The sequence below is a fragment of the Carlito syrichta genome, unplaced genomic scaffold (assembly GCF_000164805.1).
Source record: "Carlito syrichta isolate Samal-C Ts95f unplaced genomic scaffold, Tarsius_syrichta-2.0.1 Scaffold308916, whole genome shotgun sequence".
In the NCBI taxonomy this organism is placed as follows: domain Eukaryota; kingdom Metazoa; phylum Chordata; class Mammalia; order Primates; family Tarsiidae; genus Carlito; species Carlito syrichta.
In genome coordinates, this window is record NW_007253012.1 from 19,300 (window position 1) to 43,085 (window position 23,786).

The window sequence follows — 23,786 nt, forward strand, 5'->3', positions numbered from 1 at the left end:
AAAAACTAGGGGTGAAATGGAGTACAGATATGAACAGCCCTGGGAGAAGAACTTAACTACTGTTAACATGGGCCTGTGTCTCTGTTCAGTGATTTTTAAAACTTGCAATTGAGGCTCTAACCTAGTTTCAGAAGTACTTGGGCAAGTTCTATCAAACTATTAAGCACACTTTAGTTTTCCCCATAGAACTATAGCATATGGTCTTCTGAATAGTAATCAAGTATCAAAATAAATAACATAGTATGTGACCGGTGCAAATTTAGAGAATACCAGTTGAGATACATTTTCTCTTGGTATTGCTTTATGCTTCCCAAGATAGAAAAGGGTGGATCAGAATAATACAATCTCCAGTTAATCTGAACATGAATATGACTGTTTTCTATTACTAATGACTTTGTTGACCAGGTTTCTTTCATTACATAACAGTGTATTAGAGCTGGGCATGGTGGCTCACACCTGTAATCCCAGCACTTTGGGAGGCCAAGATGGAGGACCACTTGAGCCCAAGAGTTCAAGACCAGCCTAGACAACATAGTGAGATCTCATCTCTACCCCCCCAAAACAGATAGATATGATGGTGCATGCCTGTAATTCCAGCTATTTGGGAGGCTGCCACTTCAGCCTAGGCAACAGAGTGAGACCCCTAACTCAAAACAAAACAAAAAAGAAGTGTATTTGCTATCTATTGCTGCATAACAAATTGTCCCCAAAAATTCAGGGGTAATTTAAATAGTAAGCATTTATTAACTTAGATGTGTTTTTGTGACTTAGGAATTCAGAAGCAACCTAACTGGGTAGTTCTGGCTCAGCAACTTTCTTGAGGTTACAGTTCAGTGTTGGCCAGGGATACAGTCATCTGAAGGCTTAACTGGAGCTAAGAATCTGCTTCCAACATGGCCTACACACACACGGTCATTGTCAGGCCCTGGTTTCTTGCATGTGGACCTCTCCACAGAGTGGCCTGAGTGTCCTTGTAACATGTCAGCTAGCATCTCCCAAAGCAAATTATCCAAAAGACAGAAGAGTGAGAAGCTGCAGAGCCTTGATGTTGAGCACTAAGATGGCTTAGTCTTGGAGGTGATACACGTCATTTTCCCCATATAGTATTTGTTAGAAGTGATAGTCACTTGGGGACCAAAGCGAAGCCCAAACTTTACCTGTATAGTAACCATTTGTATATCTAATCCTGAACTGTATCCCACATCCTTAAAATTAAAATAAAATAAAAAGAAAGGAGTGAGTTGCTAAGTTGAGCCCCCTCTCAAGGGAAGAGGAATTAAGCTCCACTTTTTGAGGAGATGAGTATCAGAGAATTTGTGGGCACAGTTTGCCATCACAAACAGGAGCTCCAGATGTGGCCACAGTGAAAAATGTCAAAATGATTATGTTTTGAAGGTGACTTTAATTTTGGGCAGAAAGAGATGTAATCCAGCATAAAAGTGAGGTTCGGCATTTTTAATATGAAGAGATAATGGTGCTGACATGTACTAGATGGCATTGCTCTGTAACCAGCCACACAACAGAAAAATGTGTGGTTTTTTTTTTTTGTCTAAAAGAGGATTATAATGAACTTTACTAGGAGACTACCCTATGCCAGTGGGTTGGATTATGAAGAACTAAGGAGCTAATACTTTGGAAGTGTGGGTTTATATGGAGTGGGGAACATCCAGAATGGGATGACTGAGGATGTGGTGGCAGAGGAAAACACTGACTTTAAGACTCCGAGGCAAGGTGGGGTGTGGTGGCTCATGCCTAGAATCCCGGCACTTTGGGAGGCTGAGGTGAGAGGACTGTCTGATCCCACAGGGTCAAGACCAATCCGAGCAATTTGGCAAGACCTCATCTCTACAATAGATCAAAAAATTAGCTAGGCGTGGTGGCATGTGCCTCTAGGTTCTGCTACTTGGAAGGCTGAGGTAGAAGGATTGCCTGAGCCCAGCAGTTCGAGGCTGTGGTGACTGTGAGCGTGCCATTGCACTCCAGCCTGGGCGACAGAGTGAGACTCCAACTTTAAAAAAAAAAAAAAAGGACTCTGAGGCAGCCCAAAAGGTAAAAGAGAAGAGACAAAGCACGGTGGTAAAATAAAGAGAGCGCAGGCAGTTAGACAGTGGAAGGAAAGCCTGGCGACAGGATAGAGCAGAAACTTTTCAGCCACACCCCGATGACAGCGGCCACGTCAGTTGGGCAGACAGAGACCGTTTTCAGGAGGGGTTTTGTCCTGGTTCTGAAAAAGGGCTGGACCAAGTTGTGCCGCCTCGTCCCTTTGTGGCTCTAGCCGGTTTCTCAGTCTCAATTGCTTAGAGCAGGAGGACATCATCTCTCCCAGATACTTATGTCATTCCTGTCCTGGAGAACTTGACTTGATAAGCTGTAATCATATGCAAATCCCCCTTTCTTCTCTAGCCCAAGCCTCAGGGCAAAAATAACTCCTAGCCACCTCTTTTCCTGTCTCTTAATGCTGGCACCAACCACTCTGTTCCCGATTCTTTTCCTTATCTCCTTACATGTAATCCTGAAAGACAGGTATTGTCGTTCTCATTGATTCCAGCTGGGAAACAGAGTATTGAGAGGTCGTGCAAGGTGCTTCCTCTGTGTCACTTTATATGTCTTTGTGTCTGCAACATTGTGTGTGCGGTTTGTAATTGTGCCAGCGGCCTGGGACTTCCCGCTCCTCTGTTCCAATGCCTCAGCCCATGCCTTTCCCTCCTCACCCCTGTGCCCTGTGCAAGCAGAATGAGCAAAGCGCTGTCCCACAGGATTTGGAGTGGGCCTGTGATTCTGGGACATGGGTTGTGGGTGGGAAGATCACCGCCCGGGGTGGCTGTGTGAGTAGCGGAGACCGGACCAGGAAGAGTGTGGGGTGGTGGAGTGGGTAACTTTGGAGCTAAGAACACGGCCGCTAGCCAGAAGGCTCTCCTCCCTCCGGGACCTTGCTTTTCAACCTCAGTTTATTCGTTGGCAGAACGGGAACAATAAGACCTACCTGGTAGAGTTCTCTTAAGACTTCGGGGAGAAAGTATATGTCCGTTTCTTTCTCCATTTTATTTGGGGATGGGTTTTTGTCACAAGAGATGGAGGGTCCGTTGAGACTGGGGTGGGGCCCGAGAGTGTCAAGAAACCTACGTTCCTCTTTATGGGCCCAGGCACCACACTCACTCCAGTCCATGCATTCATTTCATTTATTCCTCAAAATCAAGCTGAGAGGGCCTTAGTGATTATCAGCTCCATTTTACAGATGAAGAAGGTGAATACTAGAGAGGGTTAAGTAATTTACTAACAAACAGCATTATAGAAAGTCCCTGTCTGATTCATGCTGGAACCCCAAGTCTAGACCTCAAGGGATCAATTTCTCGCCTGGTAAGCGGCCACTGTACACAGCTCTACTCACAGCTGGCATACAACTTTTTGCCTTCCTTACCTACAAAATGCAGAGATGTTCTGCTTCTTGTTGGCATGGTTCATTTGATTGCGTTATAAATGAACACGTGTATTTTTTATGTTTTTTAGAGTTCCTCTTCCTCGGCTAAGGAATATGATGGGAGACGTTGCCCATACCTTAAAATTTATGCATGGTTCTCTAGATAGGTAAGTGCTTCTTTGATTTGGATTTCAGGTTTTAAGTATATGATCCTAAAATCCCTTTTGCATTTAGGACTATTTCCTGCCTGACAGGTTAGCTGTTTGGTTTCTCTTCTTTCCTCGTCTTTTATTGCTGGCCTTTATTTTACAACACTAGACAGTTTTTCATTTAATCAGTGTTTTTTTTTTCCTTTTTCATTAAAACTTTTTTTTAGTCTCCTATATTACTTGAGTGAAATTTCTTAGTGCGATAGTGATGTAACCACAACTACATTCTAATTTGACATATTTCTGTAGGGGCAAATGTAAGAGTATTTCTTCATAACAGATGAAAAAAGAGTACGATTTTAAATATGTTTTTGTGGTTTTCTTTGCTTATCAGACCATTGCCAAATTCACTATCCTAACATAGATGCTTCTTCCTTAAAAAAAAATTAGTAAAAAAAAAAAATGTATGCACTATTATAAAAAATAAAGACATAAAGTAGAGAAAGTGCTTTAACTGGGGTAGAAATCATGGAAGTGAATTTCTGGACACATGCCATCCATTCTTTAGCAGCAGTTCTCGCTCAGGAGAGGAGAGACGTGCCTGTGTCGCCGGGCGAGGCCCAGTCCCCTTGGGAGCCCGCCGAAAGCGAGCGCCTTCCCCGACGTCGTTCGGGCTCATCGCTCTCATTTCTTCACAGCGCCTTCTGCCAGGCTGAGAATGCCCCTCGTTTGGATCACTTTTTCAGCTTGTTCTTTCAAAGAGCACTTCAGCCTGCTCGGCTCCATCCTAGCGCCAGTCCCAGTGTTCAGCAGTATGATGCTTCCAGCGCGGTGCTTCTAGACAACCTCCCTGGAGTTCGGTGGCTCACGCTTCCCCCCGAAATCAAGGTAATCTCAGGTGTGGTAAGTAACAGTCAGAACCCCGTGCCTCATTTTAATCTTTTATCTTCTCCCTTTTTCTTAGACCTTTTGTTATCATCTTCTCTTTTTTTCTTAGGGCTTTTGTTATTTGGGGGCTTATGGGCAGAAGTTAAAGAGATGGTTAGTTGATGAAGTCAGAGATCCAATACAGTAAACTTAGGAAGGCAAATTAATCTTTAAGTATAAGCCTTGTCTCAACTTGGAATACTCTTCAGAAACCATAATTAAATGGTGTGTTCTGTCATTGTCTTTGGGGATATTAAAAATTTAAAAATAAAATAATAATAATTAAACGATGTGTCTTACTTTTAGAATTTTGTGACTCTGATTTTATGATGCAGTGTTATAAGTTAGAACTGTGTTTCCATACAGATTAAAAGTGGACAAAATGGTTGACTAACAAACCGTACTCTCAATTAAAATACAAAGTCCACTAGTCTAGCAAAATCTTTTTTTTTTTTTTTTTTTAATATATAAACATATGTGATTAGCTTTGGGCTTGTCCCATAGATAGCTTACCAAGGGTAAGATTTCATGATGGTTAGGTATTATCAAGGTAACTTCATGATGGTTAATTATTATCAAGGTGAGTTTAGTCATGTCTTTACTACTGAATGATTGACAAGATCATGTCAGACATTTTCATCCATGTAAATCATCATATAATCTATTTAGGTACAGCATTTATATTGGTTTTAAACGAGGCACTGTGCCATAGACACTTCTCTACCCAAGAAGAAACCCAGGCTATATTGTAGTATAAATCTAATTCAAGATTCTATCCTTAATGAAACTCTACAACAAGTGATAAGATACATTCCTTTTTGACAGTTTAATAATCATTTAAATTGATATAGTGATCCCTTTATTCAGTTTCCTCATCTGTAAAATGTGAGTGCCTGCTTGATAGAGGAGTTATGAGATATTACACATGAAATGCTTAGAATTGTGCCCGACACATTGCAGTTACAGATGTGGGAGTATTATTATATAATTATTATTAGACAGACCATGGGTTTCAGAGCATGTTGAAAGGAAATTTTACCTTCTGGTATTTTTATTTTGCCCTTAGCTCTATCAACTGCCTGTTGATCATTTTTTTGATATCTCAGGCCAATAATTACATGATTATATGATTTTATATGATTTTCTTAAATCATATAAACACTAAAAAGGATGAGATATATAATTCTACCTCAGTGTTTTCATAAGAAAATAGAAGTATTCAATATAGTTATAAAGTAATTAGACAACTTTGTTTGTAAGATAGAAAAACTGTGGCTTCAAGGCCTGTCCCATGCCTACCCTCAGATCTTTTTTTTCCTCCTAAAGGCATAGGACTCAGACCCGCTCATATATCCGAAGGTACCATCTCATGAGGCCTGCCATTATGCCTGGCATTACCCAGGTTCTTGCGATTCTCTCAGAATCTCTTCATTAAAGAAACCTCCCTTAAAATGTGTAGTTTCTTCTTTCTGTAATAGAAAAGGCACTTAATTTTTATAGGGGCAATGTCTTCAGAATTTAGATACATTAAAATTAAATGTTATCTTCCCTCTAAGAAGTTCAAGACATCTTAAAATATAGCCTAAGGTTACCTCTTACATTCAGATGTTTTAATTGCGATTTTTCTTAATTTAGCACATACTTGGTTAAAATATTTATGTGCTTTTCTTTATTTCACCCTAAAAGAATATCAAACAAGAAGCTACTGTGTGAATTCTGGTATATATTTAAGCCATTGCCTCAAGTCTCAGCTGTTGCTTAGACCAGTTCTTTGATCGCTTTTATGCTGCTTGAGTCTGAAATTACCCTGAGTAGGTCAGTCTTCAGTGTGCAGGTTCTCAGGCTTGTACTGTGCTTGGCAGAATCCAGAAAAACCTCTGAATGTTCAGAGCCAAGTTGAGCAGATGAGATTAATCCACAGGGAGCAATGGGGTTGGGATCCTAGATGCTGTCTGTGTTTTGTGGACCAATTAAGAGAAAATAAGAACGGAGAATCCAAAGTGACCATCATGGAGCAGCAGTAAGGCAGAGGTGAGAGACTGAGACACGGATAGACAGAGACACCTCGAAAAACTTTTGTACAGGTGAAATACCCTGCATCCAGCCAAGTTGTCTTTGAATACATAGAGACCAAAAAGCAATGGCAGATGTGGAAATCTGGGTACCACATCCCCCACCATACTCCAGACTTGCACAGGAATGGAAGCCCCGCCCAGTGAGTGATCCTAAGACACTTTGGCTACTCCCTTCTGCCTCCAGGGAACTTAACTCACTGCAAAGGACACCCACAGGCTCAAAGTTGGTGGCTGGAAAGTGGTCTTTCAGGCAAATGGAAAACAAAAGAGAGCAGGTGTAGCTATTCTGATATCAGACAGAGCATACTTCAAACCATCAAAAGTTAAAAAGGACACTAGATAATAAAAGGTTCAATTCACTAGCAAGAAATATCCATCTTAAATTATATGCACCCAACAGAGGAGCACCAGGTTTTATGAAACAACTTCTAAGTAAACTAAGAGAGGACGTTGACTTTCACATAATCATAGTAGAGACCTAAATACTCCACAGACAGCTTTAGATAGGTCATCAAGGCAAAAAAAAAAACCAGCAAGGAGATCTGGAACCTTAACTCAATGTTCAATCAAATGGATTTAATAGACATCTACAGAGTATAAATCCTACTCATCAGCACATGGAACATACTTCAAGATCAATCACATTCTTATACATAAGTCAAGCAATTTTAAAAGATCAAAATAATGCAATGCATCTTCTCAGATCACAGTGGAATAAAAATAAATATTGCCACTAACAAGATTCCCCCAAAACACACAAAGACATGGACACTAAACAACATGTTGCTGAATGACTTCTGGGTCAACACAGAAATCAAGACAGAAATAAAAAGATTCCTGGAAACAAACGAAAACAAAGACACATCTTATCAGAATCTCTAGGATGCCATGAAATCAGTGTTAAGAGGAAAATTTATAGCATTGCATGCTCACTTCAAGAAAAACGAAAGATCACAAGTAAAAAACCTAACGTCACACCCAAAGGAGCTGGAAAGGCAAAATCATCTAAATCATAACTTCAGCAGAAGAATCCAGATCACCAAGATAAAAACACAATTACAGGATATAGAAAACAAGAATATTAAAGAATCAACAAGACAAAAATCTGGTTTTTTGAAAGGATGAGTAAGATTGACAATCCCTGGCCAGATTGACTAAAAAGAAGAGAGACAGTCCACATAAACACAACTGGAACCCAAAAGACAAAGTCACAACTGACCCTGAAGAAATTCTCATGATTATGAGAGATGACTATGAATGCCTATATGCAAATAAGCTAGAAAACCCAAAGGACATGGAGGATTTTCTGACCTCACACAGCCTTCCATGGTTGAAACAAACAAACACAATTAAAACTAAACAGACCGGTAACGATTCAGGAAACTGACTCAGTCATAAGGAATCTCCCCACCAAAAAAAGCCCCAGACCATATGGCTTCCCAGCTGAATTCTACAGGACATACCAGGAAGAGCTCATACTATTCTTATTGAAAATATTCCATGCAATTGAGAACAGTGGGATTCTCCCCAACTCATTTTATGAAGCTAACATCGTACTGATACCTAAACCTGGTGAAGACTTGACAAGGAAAGGGAATCGCAGGCCAATCTCCTTGATGAACATAGACACAAAAATTCTCAACAAGATTCTAGCAAATCAGATCCAACAGCACATCTCAAGGGTCATCCACTGTGACCAGGTGGACTTCATTCCTGGAATGCAGAGCTTGTTCAACACTCACAAGACCATAAACTTAATCCAGCACATTCACAGATGTAAAACCAAGAGCCACGTGAATATGTCATTAGACGCAGAAAAAAACCTTTGACAAAATCCAGCATCCCTTCTTGATAAAAACCCTTGAGCATGTAGGCATAGAAGGAACATTCATCAAAACAGTAAGAGCCATTTATGATAAACCCACAGCTGACATTTAGCTCAATGGGCAGAAGCTGGAAGCATTCCCCCAAAGAACAAGAACAAGACAAGGATGCCCACTGTCAGCTCTCCTGTTCAATGTAGTGCTGGAAGTCCTAGCCAGAGCAATCAGACAAGAGAAGAAAGTCAGCTATATCCAGACAGGAAAAGAGGAATTTAATCTATCCGTCTCTGCAGACAACGTAATTCTATACTTTGAAAACCCTAGGAAGTCTGTCAGAAGCCTCCTTGCACTTTGGTGAAGTCTCAGGTTACAAAATTAATGTGCAAAAAACAGTTGCATTCCTATACACTAGCAAAAACAGGCGGAGAACCAAATAAAAAGCACAGTTCTATTCACAATAGCCATACACACTCAAAAAGAAATACCTTGGCATCTATCTAACCAGAGAAGTGAAAGATCTTTACAATGAGAACTACAAAATGCTCCTCAAAGAAATCAAGAATGACACAAATGGAAAAATATTCCATGCTCATGGATTAGTAGAATCAATATTATCAAGATATCCATCCTACATATTCAATGCAATACTTATCAAATTACCAACATCATTTTTCTCAGACTTAGAAATGACAATATAGAAATTCACATGGAAACAAAAAAGAGTGTGAATAGCCAAGACAATCCTCAGCAAAAGGAACAAAGTTAGAGGTACCACACTCCAGACTTAAAATTTTATTACAAGGCTACAGTAACCAAACAGCCTGGTATTGGTACAGGAAGAGGCACATATACCAATGGAACAGGACAGAGATTCTCAAAGAAAAAACATGGAGTCATCTTCAACAAAGCCACCAATAACAACCTGGAGAAAGGAGACCATATTTAGCAAATGGTGCTGGGAAAACTGTCTAACCACGTGCAGAGGAATGAAACTGGATCCCTACCTATTGCCACATACATAAATAAACTCAAAGTGGATCAAATGCCTAAATGTAAAACCTCAAACTATAGGAATCCTAGAAGAAAATGTAAGAAACACAGCACATCATAATGGGCAACAAATTCTTGACCAAGTCCCCAAAAGCAAATGCCATAAAAGCTAAGATAGACAAGTGGGACCTCATCAAACTGAAATGCTTTTGCACAGAGAATTAAAAAGACAACCTACAGAATGAGGGAGAAAATTGCAAATTATATATCTGACAAAGGCCTAACATCCAAGATCTACAAGGTACTCAAACAAAGGGAAAGAAAAAAAAAAACTACCTTGTTAAAAGGTGGGCAAAGGACATGAATGGACACTTTGCAAAAGATGGCATACAAGCAACCAACAGACACATGAAAAAATGCTCAACCTCACTAATCATCAAAGAAATGCAAAGAAAAACTGCAGTGAGATACCATCTAACTCTGGTAAGGAGAGCTATCATTAATAAGTCAAAAAACAACAGTTGCTGGTGTGTGTGTGGAGAAAAGGGAACGCTTCTACACTGTTGGGAGTGCAAGCTAGTTCAAGTTCTGTGGAAAGTCATGTGGCGATTCCTAAAAGAACGAAAAATTGACCTTCCATCTGATCCAACAATCCATCTCCTGGGAATATACCCAAAAGAACATAAATCGTTCTACAAAAAAGGCACTTGTACATACACGTTCATTGCCGCACTATTCACAATAGCAAAAACATGGAACCAACCCTATGAAAGTGGACTGGATAAAGAAAATGGGGTACATATACATGATGGAGTATTATGCAGCCATAAAGAAGAACAAAGTTAGGGACTTTGCAGCAAATTGGATGGAGTTGGAGACCGTTATACTGAGTGATCTGTCACAGAAACAAAGAACTGAATACCACGTGTTCTCACTCATAGGTGGGCTCTGAACATTAATCACATGAGCACAAGGAGGGGGTTGGTAGTCTCTGGGCACTAGGGGAAGGAGGGAGCGGGGAGGGTGGGGATCGTGTAGCCACACAGAGGGTACCTGGTCCAGTACCAGGGGGAGTAAGGACCAGTTAGAAGCCCACACTTCACCTGCATGCCGCCTGCTTATGTAGTCAGTCCTCACTCGTACCCCACGTCACTAACAAAATAAAATTTTCATAAAGAAAGAACTAGAGCGATGCTTTTGGAAAGAGAGGTACCTTCTGATAATGTGGTCTAAAAGTCTATGTGATTGATGTAAAATTCGAGTAATATAACATTTGAAGTTTTTTTATAGAGTTGTGGGATACAAGTGAGGATTTGCTACTTAAGTAAGTTGCACGCAGGTGAAGTTTGGGCTTCTAGCGGGCCTTCTCTCCCCCTGATGGTGGACCAGGTACCAAGTTGTGGCCACATATCCTCCCTTCTCCCTCCCTGTCGCCCTAGTAGGGTCTGTTCTACCATAAAGACACCTGCACACGTATGTTGATTGCAGCCCTGTTCACAATAGCAAAGCCATGGAGCCTACCCAGATGCCCATCGAAATTAGACAGATAAAGAAAAAAAAATTTTTGATAGACTATGTTTAGAGCCATTTTAGGTTTTAGATTGTAGAGAACTGGTATAATTTCTTCCTTAAATGTTTCATAGTATTTACCAGTGAACCCATCTTGGCCTGGTACATTCTGATTTTGCAAGTTGACTCATTATTGATACAATTTCTATAGTAAATACAGACCTTTCATGATTGTCTGTTTCTTTTTGTATGAGTTTTGGTAAACTGTGTCTTTCAAGGAATTGGTCCATTACATCTAGGTTATGACATTTATTAGCATAGAGTTGTTCATAGTATTCTTTTCTTATCCTTATTTTAAAGCCCATGTAATCTGTAGTGATATTCCCTCTTTCATTTCTTATATTAGTAATTTGTGTCCTCTCTTTTTCTTAGCTAACCTGGCTACAGGCTTATCAATTTTATTTTCAAAGAACCAGCTTTTGGTTTCATTGATTTTTCTCTATGACTTTCCTGTTTTCATTGTCATGGATTTCTGCTCTAATTTTTATTATTTCTTTTCCTCTGCTTGTTTTGGATTTAATTTCCTCTTCTTTTTCTAGCTTCCTGAGATGGAAATTTAGGTTATTGATTTTAGACCTTTCTTCTTTTTTAAAGTTTGTGTTTGGTGTTTTAAATTTCCCTCTGAGCACTGCTTTTACTGTATCATACACGTTTTGATAAGTTATGATTTCATTTTTATTTAGTTCAAAATAGTCTTTATTATCTTCTATACTAAAACACTCTGGAGATAAATAATTAAATAAATAAATAATTAAATCTCACTATTTTCGACCAATAAAGCCCAGTCTGTTTAAATTGCCAATTAGTTCATTGTACAAGATAGCTCAGCGATTTAAGAGTCAAGACCCTGTTCTCAGACAGTATATTTTTCAATTTCAGCTTGACCAGTTACTAGGTGTGTGGGCTTAGGCAAGTTATTTTTTAACAGTCTTATTGAGATATAATTCCTATATTGTATGATTCACCCCCTTAAAATGTACTATCCAGTGATTTTTCGTGTGTTCACGAGCTGTACAACCAGTCAACTTTAGAAAATTTCGTCATCCAATAAGCTCATGACCACAGGGAGTCACTCCCCACCTCCTTTCCAGCTCCACCACCACTTCCCCCACAGCCCCTCAGCCCAGCCAGTCACGTGCCCAGTTTTTGTTTCTGTATGTGGCCTATTGTGGACAGTTTTTTTTAAACTCCCCTTATCTAACCATGGTCGTACATCCCTTGACCAGCATCTCCACACCTGCCCTCCCCCCTAACCACCCAAGCCTTTGGTAGCCACCACTCTTCTCTCTCCTTCTATGAGATCAGCTTTTTTATATTCCACGTATGAGTGAAATCATGTGGTATTTGTTTTTGTGTGCCTGGCTTATTTCACTTAAAATAATATTCTCCATATTCATCCATGTTGTCACAAATGACAGAATTTTGTTCTTCTTTTATGGCTAAATAGTGTTCCATTGTATATATATACCACATTTTCTTTATCCACTCATCTGCTGCTGGGCACTTACATTGATTTCATATCTTGGCTATTGTGAATAGTGCTACAATAATATGGGAGTGCAGATGTCTTTTTAGCGTACTGATTTCAGCTTCTTTGGGTGTCCATCCAGTAGTGGGTTTCCTAGATTATATGGTAGTTCAATTCTTAATATTTTGAGGGACTTTCATACTGTTTTCCATAATGGCTGTACAAATACACATTTCCATCAATTATGTGTCAGAGTTCTTTTTTCTCCACATCCTCGCCAACACTTACCTTTTGTCTTTTTGATAATAACCATTCGTTATTCTAACAGATGTGAGGTGATATCTCATTGTGGTTTTGACTTGCATCTCCCTGATGATTAGTGATGTTGAGCATTTCTTCATGAACATTCTGACCATTTATATGTCTTCTTGTAATAAGTGTCTATTAGGGTCTTTTGCTGGGTTTTTTTTAACAGAATATTCATTCCTCGTCTCCCACATGGAAACCTATTACTTACTAGACTTAGGTATTTTCCTTCCTCTGGTCACTTATATTCTGATAATACCACAGCAGAGTAAGCTACAGTGAACTAATTTCTGCTCAGGGCTGGTCTTGTTAAGGACAGTGTGCTCTGACATATTTCAAAGTGGTTCCTTTTCCCCTTCCCCTGCCAGAAGCATAAGGGACTTTTTCTCCAATATTTACTGTGACAACTTGACCAAATTCCTGTTGGTAAAATTCTCAAAAGTGGGGGATCCCTGAAGACTGAGTCCTCCTGGATTTTAGTGCTCAAAGTTGTCCACAGGAACCTCCAACAATTTGTCAATTACAGTTCAGGTCTTTGTGTCTGGGCACTGATTCCCTTGGAAGTTTCTGCTCCTGTGTCTCTTCTGGTCTCCTGTGAGTCCCTGTCTGTCTCTCCAGTTGGGGACAGCAGCTTACTCTGTGTATTCAACTCTCGTAGGGATCCAAGAAAGGTTATTAACTTTTCAGTCTGTTCAGCTTTTTACTTGGTAAGACAGCTGTCTTACTTGGTAAGACAGAGTGGTAGCTTTTTAAATGTAGCACCAGAAACCAAAAGGATCCGAAGTTTTCTCTTACCAGCAGACTCAAGGGAACTTCAGTATACTTTCTTTTGCGCTTTGATATTTCTTACTGTATTGAAAATAATAGAATTTGTTGACTTTGTATCTTCTAATGGACAATATTAAGGAATGTAATTCCTTAAGGAATCAGTTAAAAACATGTGTGTGAGGTAGCTTGTGCCTGGCAGATTTTAGGTGGAAATAGTTACTTTTAACTTGGAAAAAGAGTATTTGTTCTGGGTTTAATATGTGGTGAGGTCTCACTTCAGTTTTCTTTCCCAGGTGTTCGAGAATTTCCTTCTTTTGGTTGTCAGATGCTCTTTTTTATCAATCATATTTTCCTAGAATACACTGGAATAATTGAGAGAAATATACCTCACATTTTCTCTTAAGGAATATGCAGAAAGAGTGAATCTTGTATATCAGCCCGTGGAGTTCAGAGGCTAGAGAAGCAATCAGTTTCTCAGTTTCTGAGATTGAAAATCACAGGGTGGAAATTATCTTTGTCCCATAGTTTTACAAACAAGACAAAATATAGCCACAAAAAAGGGACCATGGTGCATTTGCTAGATGCAGAAAATGTAGGTCACAAATGAGTAATAAGTCATACTGTGTGAAAAGATGAAAAGCATTGAAAGGCATGACTGATGTTTCAAAAGCTTTTGTAACTCAGTAAGACACAGTCTGTGTATGGAACAGTCCTGCAGAGAGTGCCTTGGCCTTACCAAAAAAAAAAAACAACAAAAACCCGGGGGAGGGGGAGTTCTTATTCACAAATAGCATGTTTGCTGCAAACTTCAATTGCCAGTAGTTTTCAATTTATATACTAGTACATATGGACTACAGATTAAGCTGCAGGTTCAGCTTACTCTGTTTTTAAATTTTGGATGCTTTAGGGAAGACCAAAGGTAATACATGAAAGAGTTCGGGCAATTTCCACAGAAACAACAGCTAAATCTCTAAGTAAGAGTTTTTTTAAAAAAAATAACTCTGTGGGGTAGTTTAACTGTGCCAGATTGCAGGGGGACACTTGCCTTCATGTTTTAATCCAGGAATAAAGATTGACAACCCTTTTCTACAAAACTGTGTGTCGAGAAGAGAGATAGGGAAGAATGTGTGTGTGTGTGTGTGTGTGTTTAACTATTGAGAAATATGCAGGAAATGGAAAGACAAGAATAGTTCAGAATAGATTGACTATGTGAAGAGTGATTTTCATATTCCTCTGAGAAGTCTAATTAGTTGATTTAATGGGTTAATTTCTGATTTAAAACTGGAAAGCAATTTTTTAACTTAAGAAATTGTTTTGCAGCAAATGCAGAGTGAAGACCTTTGTGCATAATTGAGATTTAGTTGCAACATGCCCATATGTTAAAGAAATTATTTTATAATTGCAGAGCTTAAAAACAAGTTGTTCCATTTTGAGACTTTTAAGTTACTACACAAAGGAGATCGATACTTACTCGATTTTTCAAATAGCTATTAAGCATTATTTATATGGCCACTACTAAGTAGCAACTAATCCAGGTCAAATGCTTGTTGTTCTTTTTTTGTTTTTGACATAGATGGAATTAGACACGGCATTAAGTGATTTGGAGGCCGCAGACTTTGCAGAACTGGTAAGAGAAGAAGTGGGTTTGAAGAAAGACTCGATGTTGAATTCTTATTTGGTGTGTTCGTCATTATTCTGAGTATTACCAAGTGGGCACATAACATATTGAAATATACAACCCTAGGCCTCTGTTTTGACACTGACAGGATCTATTTTGTTTGTCTTAGGTTGTCCACTCAGTTGAAATAATTGTTATACAACATATATTATGAGATTTTAAAATGTTTAATTACATTGGTGTCATTAAGAAATGGATTTTTTGAGGAAAGGAAATATAGATGTAATATTGATTAAGTTACATAAGAACCCTGTAGAGCTGAATTTACATTGGAAGTATCAATATGGCTTTTAATCTTTAAAAAAATTCCATTTCCTAGCTATATCCAATGAAAAGGCCTAGACACAGTAACCATTCTCGGAGCCATAAGTGCCACGAACACCTGGGCCATGGTGTATAAATAGCATTTCTCACCAACCAGAACCTGAGCTGCTCAAGAAATGGCTCATACAGGATCAGTCTGAGGACATCTTGTCATATCAGAAAACTTTACCTGCAGGGTTAGAGTAGAACTCAGGTGGCCAGGAGACAACTTGAAAAGACTCTTGAGCTTCTGTAAGGTTAATAACCACAGCAGATCAAAACACATCAGTCATGTCTGAGTCCATGAGTTTATAATGTTACTAGAGAAAAATAGAAACTTATTGGTCAGCTTTGGAGAATGCAAGGGAACCAAGTCCTTTCTGTGAAAACCAGTAAATGAGGTAGAATCAGACATTTATCTTGTGTTTGCTGTCTGAACCGTTTGGTTACCAAATTGAGGTGAGGGGGAGTTTCTCTTTATGGGGGTAGTCTACCTGGCATGTCAAGAAAGACTGGTGGAATTGGATTATCACTGTTCTACAATCATATTAGTGGATCTGGCCAGTGGTCACCAGTAGTTGTTAATATCACATAAAGGGAGACAGCGACATAGTATATGGGTCCTGATGGAGACACACACACCACCTATGACCTACACTTGAAGAGACTTCAAGATCTAACTACCAGTTTACAAGAAATACCATCAAAAAGGGGTCATGTCAAATGACCCTATCTGGGAAAGAGGGGGTGCAGCCTGCACAATCCAGACTGGGAAACATTTCAGGACAGTTTCTTCTTATCAGTCATGAGTGCCTTAACATAGCAACCAGATGCAATGTATGGCCTTTCTTGGATCCTGATTCACACGGACTTTTGAAAAACATTTCTGAGATAATCAAGGAAATGTAAACACTAATGACTGGGTATTCGATGAGAATAATTCTTTAGATGTGGTCATGGTATTATGGTTATGTATGCAGAATGCCAAAAAAATGTATACACATTTCAAGAAATGAAAAAACTGTATTAAAACTGTAATACTCAATAAGCTGAATACAAATCACGTTTGACTTCTGCATTTACAAGAGGTGCTCAAAGTGGCTACCATCAGTGTCCAAATACTTCTGGTGATGGCAAACATCTCTTTACATCTTTTAAAATGTATATACCCAGCCGGGCTCAGTGGCTCAGCCTGTAATCCCGCGCCTTTGGGAGGCTGAGGTGAGTGGATTGCCTGAGGCCGCAGGTTCGAGACTTGCCTGTGCAGCAAGACCTCATCTCTACAATAAATCAAAAAATCAGCCGGGCGTGGTAGCGCATGCCTGTAATTCCGGCTACTTGGAAGGCTGAGGCGGAAGGATCGCCTGAGCCCAGCAGGCCGAGGCTGCGGTGGCCAGGAGTGGCCACTGCACTCCAGTCTGGGCGACAGAGTGAGACTCCAACTCAAAAAAAAAAATAAAATAAAATAAAATAAAATGTATATACCCTTTTTTGGTACCCCCAGTATTTAAGACTCCTTCTGTTTTAGAGATGCATTCTGAAGTATAGACAGATGAAATGATGTAAGATCTGGGTTTTGAAATGGCTCAACAGAGAGTGGTGAAGAGGGAAGGGTATGGACACAAGATGAGCTGTGGACGGGTCACAGTCACAACTGAGTGGTGGTGGCTACACAGGACCTAATTCTACTGTTCTCTTTTCGTATATGCTCAAAATTTTTAGTAATAAAAGTTATTTTAAAAAGTAAGTGGGGATTGAGGGATAGAACCCTTGAGGATTGGCTCATTCTCAAGAAGATTGCTGGGGCCAGTGGGGGAGAATGTTAGCACGAAGAGGATTGACTTGAGGACTCCAGCAGACGAAAGGTTGATTTGCTTGTGAGCATTATGGAAATTTACACATGGTGAATTCTCCATGGGTCATATCATTCACTGATGGAGAATGTTTAGAAGGATACTAGTCATTAGGAGCAGTTTTAGATCTAAAGTATTAAACTCTCTGGTTTGGGGAACATATGTCTAGTAGGTTTAATTCTTAAAAATCTACTTCCTGCACTTATAAAACATCTTTTTAATGACTAGTAGAGCTAACAATATTTTCTGTGGTTAGATAAAGGATCTATTAGGCTGGGCACAGTGGCTCACACCTGTAAACCCAGCACTTTAGCAGGCTAAGGCAAGAGGATTGCTTGAGCCCTGGAGACCAGACTGGGCAACATAGTGAGACCTTGTCTGTACAAAAAATTAGCCAGGCATGGTGATGCACTCCTGTAGTCCCAGTTATTTGGGAGACTGAGGCAGGAGTATTGCCTGAGTCTAAGAGGTTGAGGCTGCAGTAAGCTGTGATCCTGCCACTGTACTCTAGCCTGGGTGGCAGAGTGAGACCCTGACTAAAAAATATATATACATATGAAAATAGAGATCTACTCTGAACTTTTTGGTGAACTTAAATTTAAGACTTAATCTTCTGACATTGTGTTCTTTAGTTTTTTTAAATTATGAGGATATAATTTATGTTTAGTGAATTCCTCTGTGCCCCCTTGATAGTCACCCCGTTCCGCCCTCCCACCTCTAGCAATCACTGGTCTGTGTTCTCTCCCCGTGGTTTTACCTTTTCCAGGATGTCACGTAAAGCAGCTCTGCAGTAGGTATTATTTTGTCTTCTTTTACTCAGCGTCATGGACCTGAGATTCAGCTATGCGGCTGTAATCCGTTGCCGTCCAGTCCTTACTGTTGCTGAGTAGTAGTTTCCATTGTATTGTGTGACAGTCTGGTTACCCATTCCCCAGTTGAGGGAGGTTTAGACGGTTTCCGGTTTTCTTTAGGTTTCACTGAGGTTTTTTTTTTAATTGAAAAAGGAATACACGTGTGTTGCATGGTGATGCAAGTATGGCTATTACAGGCACACAGCCTCCCTCAGTCCTCTAGCCCCTCCATCCCCTGGTGTCCCTGCTCTGACAGACTGGAGCTTGTCTTTCCAGACCTTTTCCTGGACAAGCATCCCCACACAAACCAACACACATAGATATAGTTGTGGGAGGGGTGCTATTTTTAACAAAAATAACATGATCATGCCTGTTTTGTTCTGCAGTTTGCATTCTTTGCTAAGCAATATATCCATAAAAGCCTTACCAATATATAGATAGATCACTTATATAGATCAGTCTTAATTTTTTAACACCTGTGTGATATTCTGTGAAATAACATACCTAATTTAGTAGGTCATTCCTCTGTTGTTAAACTTTATGTTATCACTACTTTCCCTCATTACAAATAATTCTACTGCTTACTTTTCATATTAAAATTTTGGTTCTACCATTTGAGTATTCCTGTAGATTTCCAGAAGTGAAACTACTTACAGGGTATGTGTATTTACCTTTTTTTACATGCCGCTCAGTTGCCTGCAAATAGTGCTTTCAAAATAGTATATGATAATATCGAGTACTTTCAATGATGTATGGTAGACTAAGCTCTTGGTCTTAAAAGATTTAAGAAATTGCTCACGGAGTGATACATTCTGCGTTCTATTCTTAGATGTCTCTAATCAACAGTGTCTTCTAGGAATCAAAAATAAATTTGTTCTCGGTCAAATAAACGTTATGCATATTATTTTTCACCCTAATACTATAGTATGCTGATACTTAAAGGGCACCATGAAAAGTTGAATTACTAAAGAATGTAATTTCCATTTAATAATGATCATAGCTTAACTGGGATTTTAATCACTATATATATAATAGTGATTAAAATCCCAGTATATATATATATACACGTATATATAAGTCCACTGTGAATTCTTCCCCCAGTCTGAGGATTACTATGACATGAGGCGACTGTATACAATTTTGGGAGCTTCTCTATTTTACAAGGTAAGTTGAAGCTTGAAATCTGTGTGAATGTCCAACTGCTATGTAAACAGACCTTTCTCAAACTTTTGCAAACATGAAAAACACATTTATCTCTTTTCCTCTGAACGTAGGCACCATAAGATTAAGACCTTATAGCAAGACTTGTACCAACATACGAGTATTTGTAAATATAGTAAGTATTGATGGTTTCATTGCATTCTTAAGTGTTCATACATGTGATAAAGAGCAACAGGACTCAACCAAGCATGTAGGAGAGAAAAACAATACTTTCTTGATTTCTTTTTGCAATGGTGTGGTGTTTTGTTCTATCTTCAGAAGCAACTGTACATCTTTAAGTAAATCTCATAACATTTAGCTGCCTTCTCTATAAAACAAGTTAAGTATCAAATAAATTTAAGCATTTTTGTTTTTTAGAAATATTTTTAGGTATATATCATTTATGTTTTTGTTATTATAAACAAAATTCTGAACCTTATAACAGTGTTTAGTTAGAAAAGATCTCTACACATAATATGAAACACATCTAACAAAGAACCAGACAGTACAGAAAGGCACACAGTGAAAAGGCAGTCAATGCCTAGACCCTGCTTCTTCCCTTTCCATCCTCAGAACTCAGTTCTTTTCTAATTTTGCTGGCCTCTCAAAGCTGTACTCTGCAGAAGGGATCTTGCTTTACACTTACGTCTACCTGTTGGGTCCCTGAAGTTGTCATTTGATCTCTAGTTTGATCCCAGAATCAAACATTTATTTCACTGTATCTTCATTTATCTCATTTGAAACTAGAATATTCTAAGCCAACTGAAGAAGTGTTTATAAAAGTCTTTGGAAGCTGGGCGTGATGGTTCACGCCTACAATCCCAGAACTTTGGGAGGTGGACGCAAACCTGAGCCCAGGGGTTCGAGACCAGCCCAGACAACTTGGCGAGACCTTGTCTCTGCAATAAATGAAAAAATTAGCTGGGCGTGGTGGCACGCACCTGTGGTTCCAGCTACTTGGAAGGCCAAGGTGGAAGGATCTCAGCCCAGTAGGTTGAGGCTCTGGTGGCCGTGAGTGTGCCACCACGCTCCAGCCTGAGTGACAGAGGGAAACTCCAACTCAAAAAAAAAAAAAAAAGAAAGAAAAGAAAAGTCTTTAAAATATGTTATGGGATCCCTACAGCTGTGTATCACTGTTGGCTGTTGTTCTCTGTGGTCGCATTCCAGGGCTATTTGATATGCAGTCATTTGCCTAAGGATGACCTCATTGACATAGCTGCCTACTGTCGCCACTACTGCCTGCTGCCCTTAGCAGCAAAGCAGAGAATCGGGCAGCTGATAATGTGGAGGGAGGTGTTTCCTCAGCATCACCTCCAGCCTCCTGCAGATGCAAACACTGAAGTCTTTCAGGAAGCCGAAGGGAGATATTTTTTGCTAATTGTCGGCTTGGTAAGTTTACCTTGGCTTCTTTCTCTCGGTTTTCCTTTTTTTGTTTGCCACCTATTCTCTAAATAAACAAACATGCTTACTTAAAAGTATGAGTACGTTTAATACTAGTATTCAAAAAAATGTTATATGCCCCTTTATTCTTTTTCCTTTGCACCCATTTCATACTAATGGACAAATATTGATAAAATCTAAGAAAATATTTTAGCAGTTTATTGAGATTTTTCTTTCCTCTTTCTGTAGTGGTTTTATCCTTTTAGCTTGTTTTAGAAAATAGAGGGAGACATGAAGATGGCACCAGGTACAGAATAAATATGTAGTTGTAAATTAAATGATTGAGGCTTTTTGACAGTTATCTTAGAGAATTCCATGTACCAAGAGTAGTAGTTGAAGGTATATCAAGGTAAGGCAAAGTAGAATTGTCTTCAGTGGGATCAAGAAGCATTGATATGACCAAGAAGAAAAGAAGAAGGATGAATCCTTTTTTTTTTTAGAAAGCAGGATTTATTGAGAGGAGAGCAAAGCGCCACAGTGGGAGGGGACCCAAAAGGGTTGCCCAGGAGGAATCTTTAATAATCATCACAGAATTGTGCAATAGGTCCCTATGTCTTTGGCTTTTATAAATGTATCCATGCGGGCAACCCCCTTGGGCCCCCTTCCACTGTGGGAACTTTTCTGTCCTCTCAATAAATCCTGCTTTCTAAAAACAAAAAAAAATTATACATGCCTATTGTATGTAAATGTTTTCATGGTAGCTAAGCTATATTAATAGCTGCATTCATATTTTCCTTATAGAGATATTACATGTTGTGTGTACTCTTAGAAGCTGGAGGCTGCGCATCCAAAGCTGTCGGGAATCCTGGACCAGACTGTGTGTACGTGGATCAGGTCAAAGCCACCCTGTACCAGCTGCAAGGGGTAGACTCCCGCATAGAGGACCGTCTGGCGACTTCTCCAACTCCCTGTTTATCCTGTGCTGACTGGTTCCTGGCTGGGCCACGGGAAAAAACAGAGGGTGTGACCACTTCACCTATTCTCAGCAGGTTACAAGGTACTTCCAGGGCTACAGCCTCGCCCAAATGCAAAAGGACTCTTTTTGGTGACTATCCCTTAAGGGTGCGTAAACCCAGTCCGCCTCGAAGCAGTGGAGGATCTGACGGTGCGTGTGCTGGTGGAGACGGCGGGGGCCTTAGCCCGCAGACTACACCGGAGGCAGTGCGGAGGCAAAGAGAGTCTCAGGGCTCTGATGGGTCAGAAGACAGCGGGGCCTTGCTTCAGGTGTGTGCTCACTCCGCGTGTATATCCTGGAGCTGTCTCTCGGGCCTTATTTTGTGATCACAGGAGAATTTTTTAAATGGCATATCAATCCTCATTAGAAATGGTGATCGTTTCAGTCACTGTTGGCAAAGCAATTACTTAGAACCAAAAGGAAAGGGAATTATGATCTTATTATCAAGTAACAAGCCAGGGCACCTTGCCATCCAGTCTCTCTGTTGAGCAACATACAAGCAGGGAAGCTCTCTAATGTCACCTTCCATGTCTGTGTCCTTCTTCTCTATTTACAATCAGAGAACTTCCTCTCTGGGACATCAGGGTGACCCGACTCAATAGCCAATAAAATGTTTTTAGTAGATAAGTATTGTTTTATTTGCATCTGTGAAGGTCTGCTTTCTGTACTGGAAGATGTAAAATTGTGACTGTAAGGCAAGGAGGATATTCATTTTGTAGATTATTTATCACTTCTATAGTTTTTTTCCCCATGAAAATACCACAAAAACTCTAAATGATAATCAAGGTAATCACCCTGGGGGCCTCATGCTTAGTCTGGTGATGCTATTGTCTTTCCAAAGACTCTGAAACTTTAGAAACTCATCATGAGGGCAGATGGAGGTGATGCCAGGCAAGGCCTGAAAAAGGAGGAGTCTGGGAAGGAACACAAATTGTTCTGAGTGGCGTGGCAGAAATGGCCATAGATCCAGTCTCCTGATTTCAAACAGTAGAATACTCCTGGAGCCCCAAGTGGAATGTTCTTAGGAGGCTCTCCCCTCAGTCCGGGAGCCACTTATCCTGGTTGGTGAAATTGGAAATACAGACTGAGAGGATCTGGACAGATTTAAATTGCCAAGCCCTGAACAGCTCCAAAGAGAAATCGAACCAACTTTTAAGATGGCCATTCAACACATGTAGATTGAACATCTACTAATTGCCAAGGGCCGTGCTACACAAGAGAGATACAGAGGTCATTAAGACACAGCCTGTGACTCTAAGGAGTGCAGAGTCTAGGAAGGAGACAAATGTGCAGATGTACTAACTTGGTGATGGCCCTGGGGAGGTTTTTGGGGAATATCCTCATGCCCCTGTGATAAGGTCCAGGGGTCCTTGTTAGCAAAGGGTAAGCCAAGAGGCAAGTTAGCCTTGAAAATCTTTAAAGGAAGCATTGTAAAATGTTAGGAGTATTCTTAGAGGGATTATTCATTTGTAACTTATCTCTGCTGATTCCATCCCTAGATATAAACTGGTCTACTTTCCTGTATTTTTCAGGTCACTAAAAAGAAATCTACTCTTCCAAATCCATTTCATTTAGGAAACTTGAAAAAGGACCTTCCAGAAAAAGAATTGGAACTTTATAACACAATGAAGTAAGAACATTCCCTATGATATTCTTTTTTACTTAAACTCTTTGAGGAAGTTTTACAATGAGAAAGTATAATTTCATAACACATATGAGAGACCTAAAAAAACTGGAATTTATTTATTAAAAATTGTGTATTTATTCTTATATGTTTAAACTTCAGTCCCCTTCCAAGTACTCTCTGTTTGATGCAATACACCTATGGAGACACTTTTTCCACTGCTCAAAACAGTTTTTAAACTCATTAATGTTGATGATGCCTTTTAGTGCTTCTACCTTTTTTTGTTTCAGCTCTTCCACATCAATAAAATGTTTCCCTTTGAGGACTTTTTTCATTTAGGGAAACAAAAAAAATGTTTTTTAAGGACAAGATCGGGTAAATAGGGACGC

General features: G+C 39.6%; 1 protein-coding gene across 1 annotated transcript in view; it reads left to right on the plus strand.

Moving 5' to 3' along the window:
• The window catches only part of INTU (inturned planar cell polarity protein), a 43,307-nt gene that overhangs the window by 9,607 nt on the left and 9,914 nt on the right, over window positions 1–23,786 (plus strand). Inside the window, exons 4-10 of the mRNA XM_008066401.2 lie at window positions 3,508–3,585; window positions 4,266–4,455; window positions 15,067–15,120; window positions 19,280–19,342; window positions 20,546–20,767; window positions 21,560–22,042; window positions 23,306–23,403. Of these exons, the coding sequence (XP_008064592.1) occupies window positions 3,508–3,585; window positions 4,266–4,455; window positions 15,067–15,120; window positions 19,280–19,342; window positions 20,546–20,767; window positions 21,560–22,042; window positions 23,306–23,403 (1,188 nt within the window). The remainder of the gene's footprint in view (window positions 1–3,507; window positions 3,586–4,265; window positions 4,456–15,066; window positions 15,121–19,279; window positions 19,343–20,545; window positions 20,768–21,559; window positions 22,043–23,305; window positions 23,404–23,786) is intronic.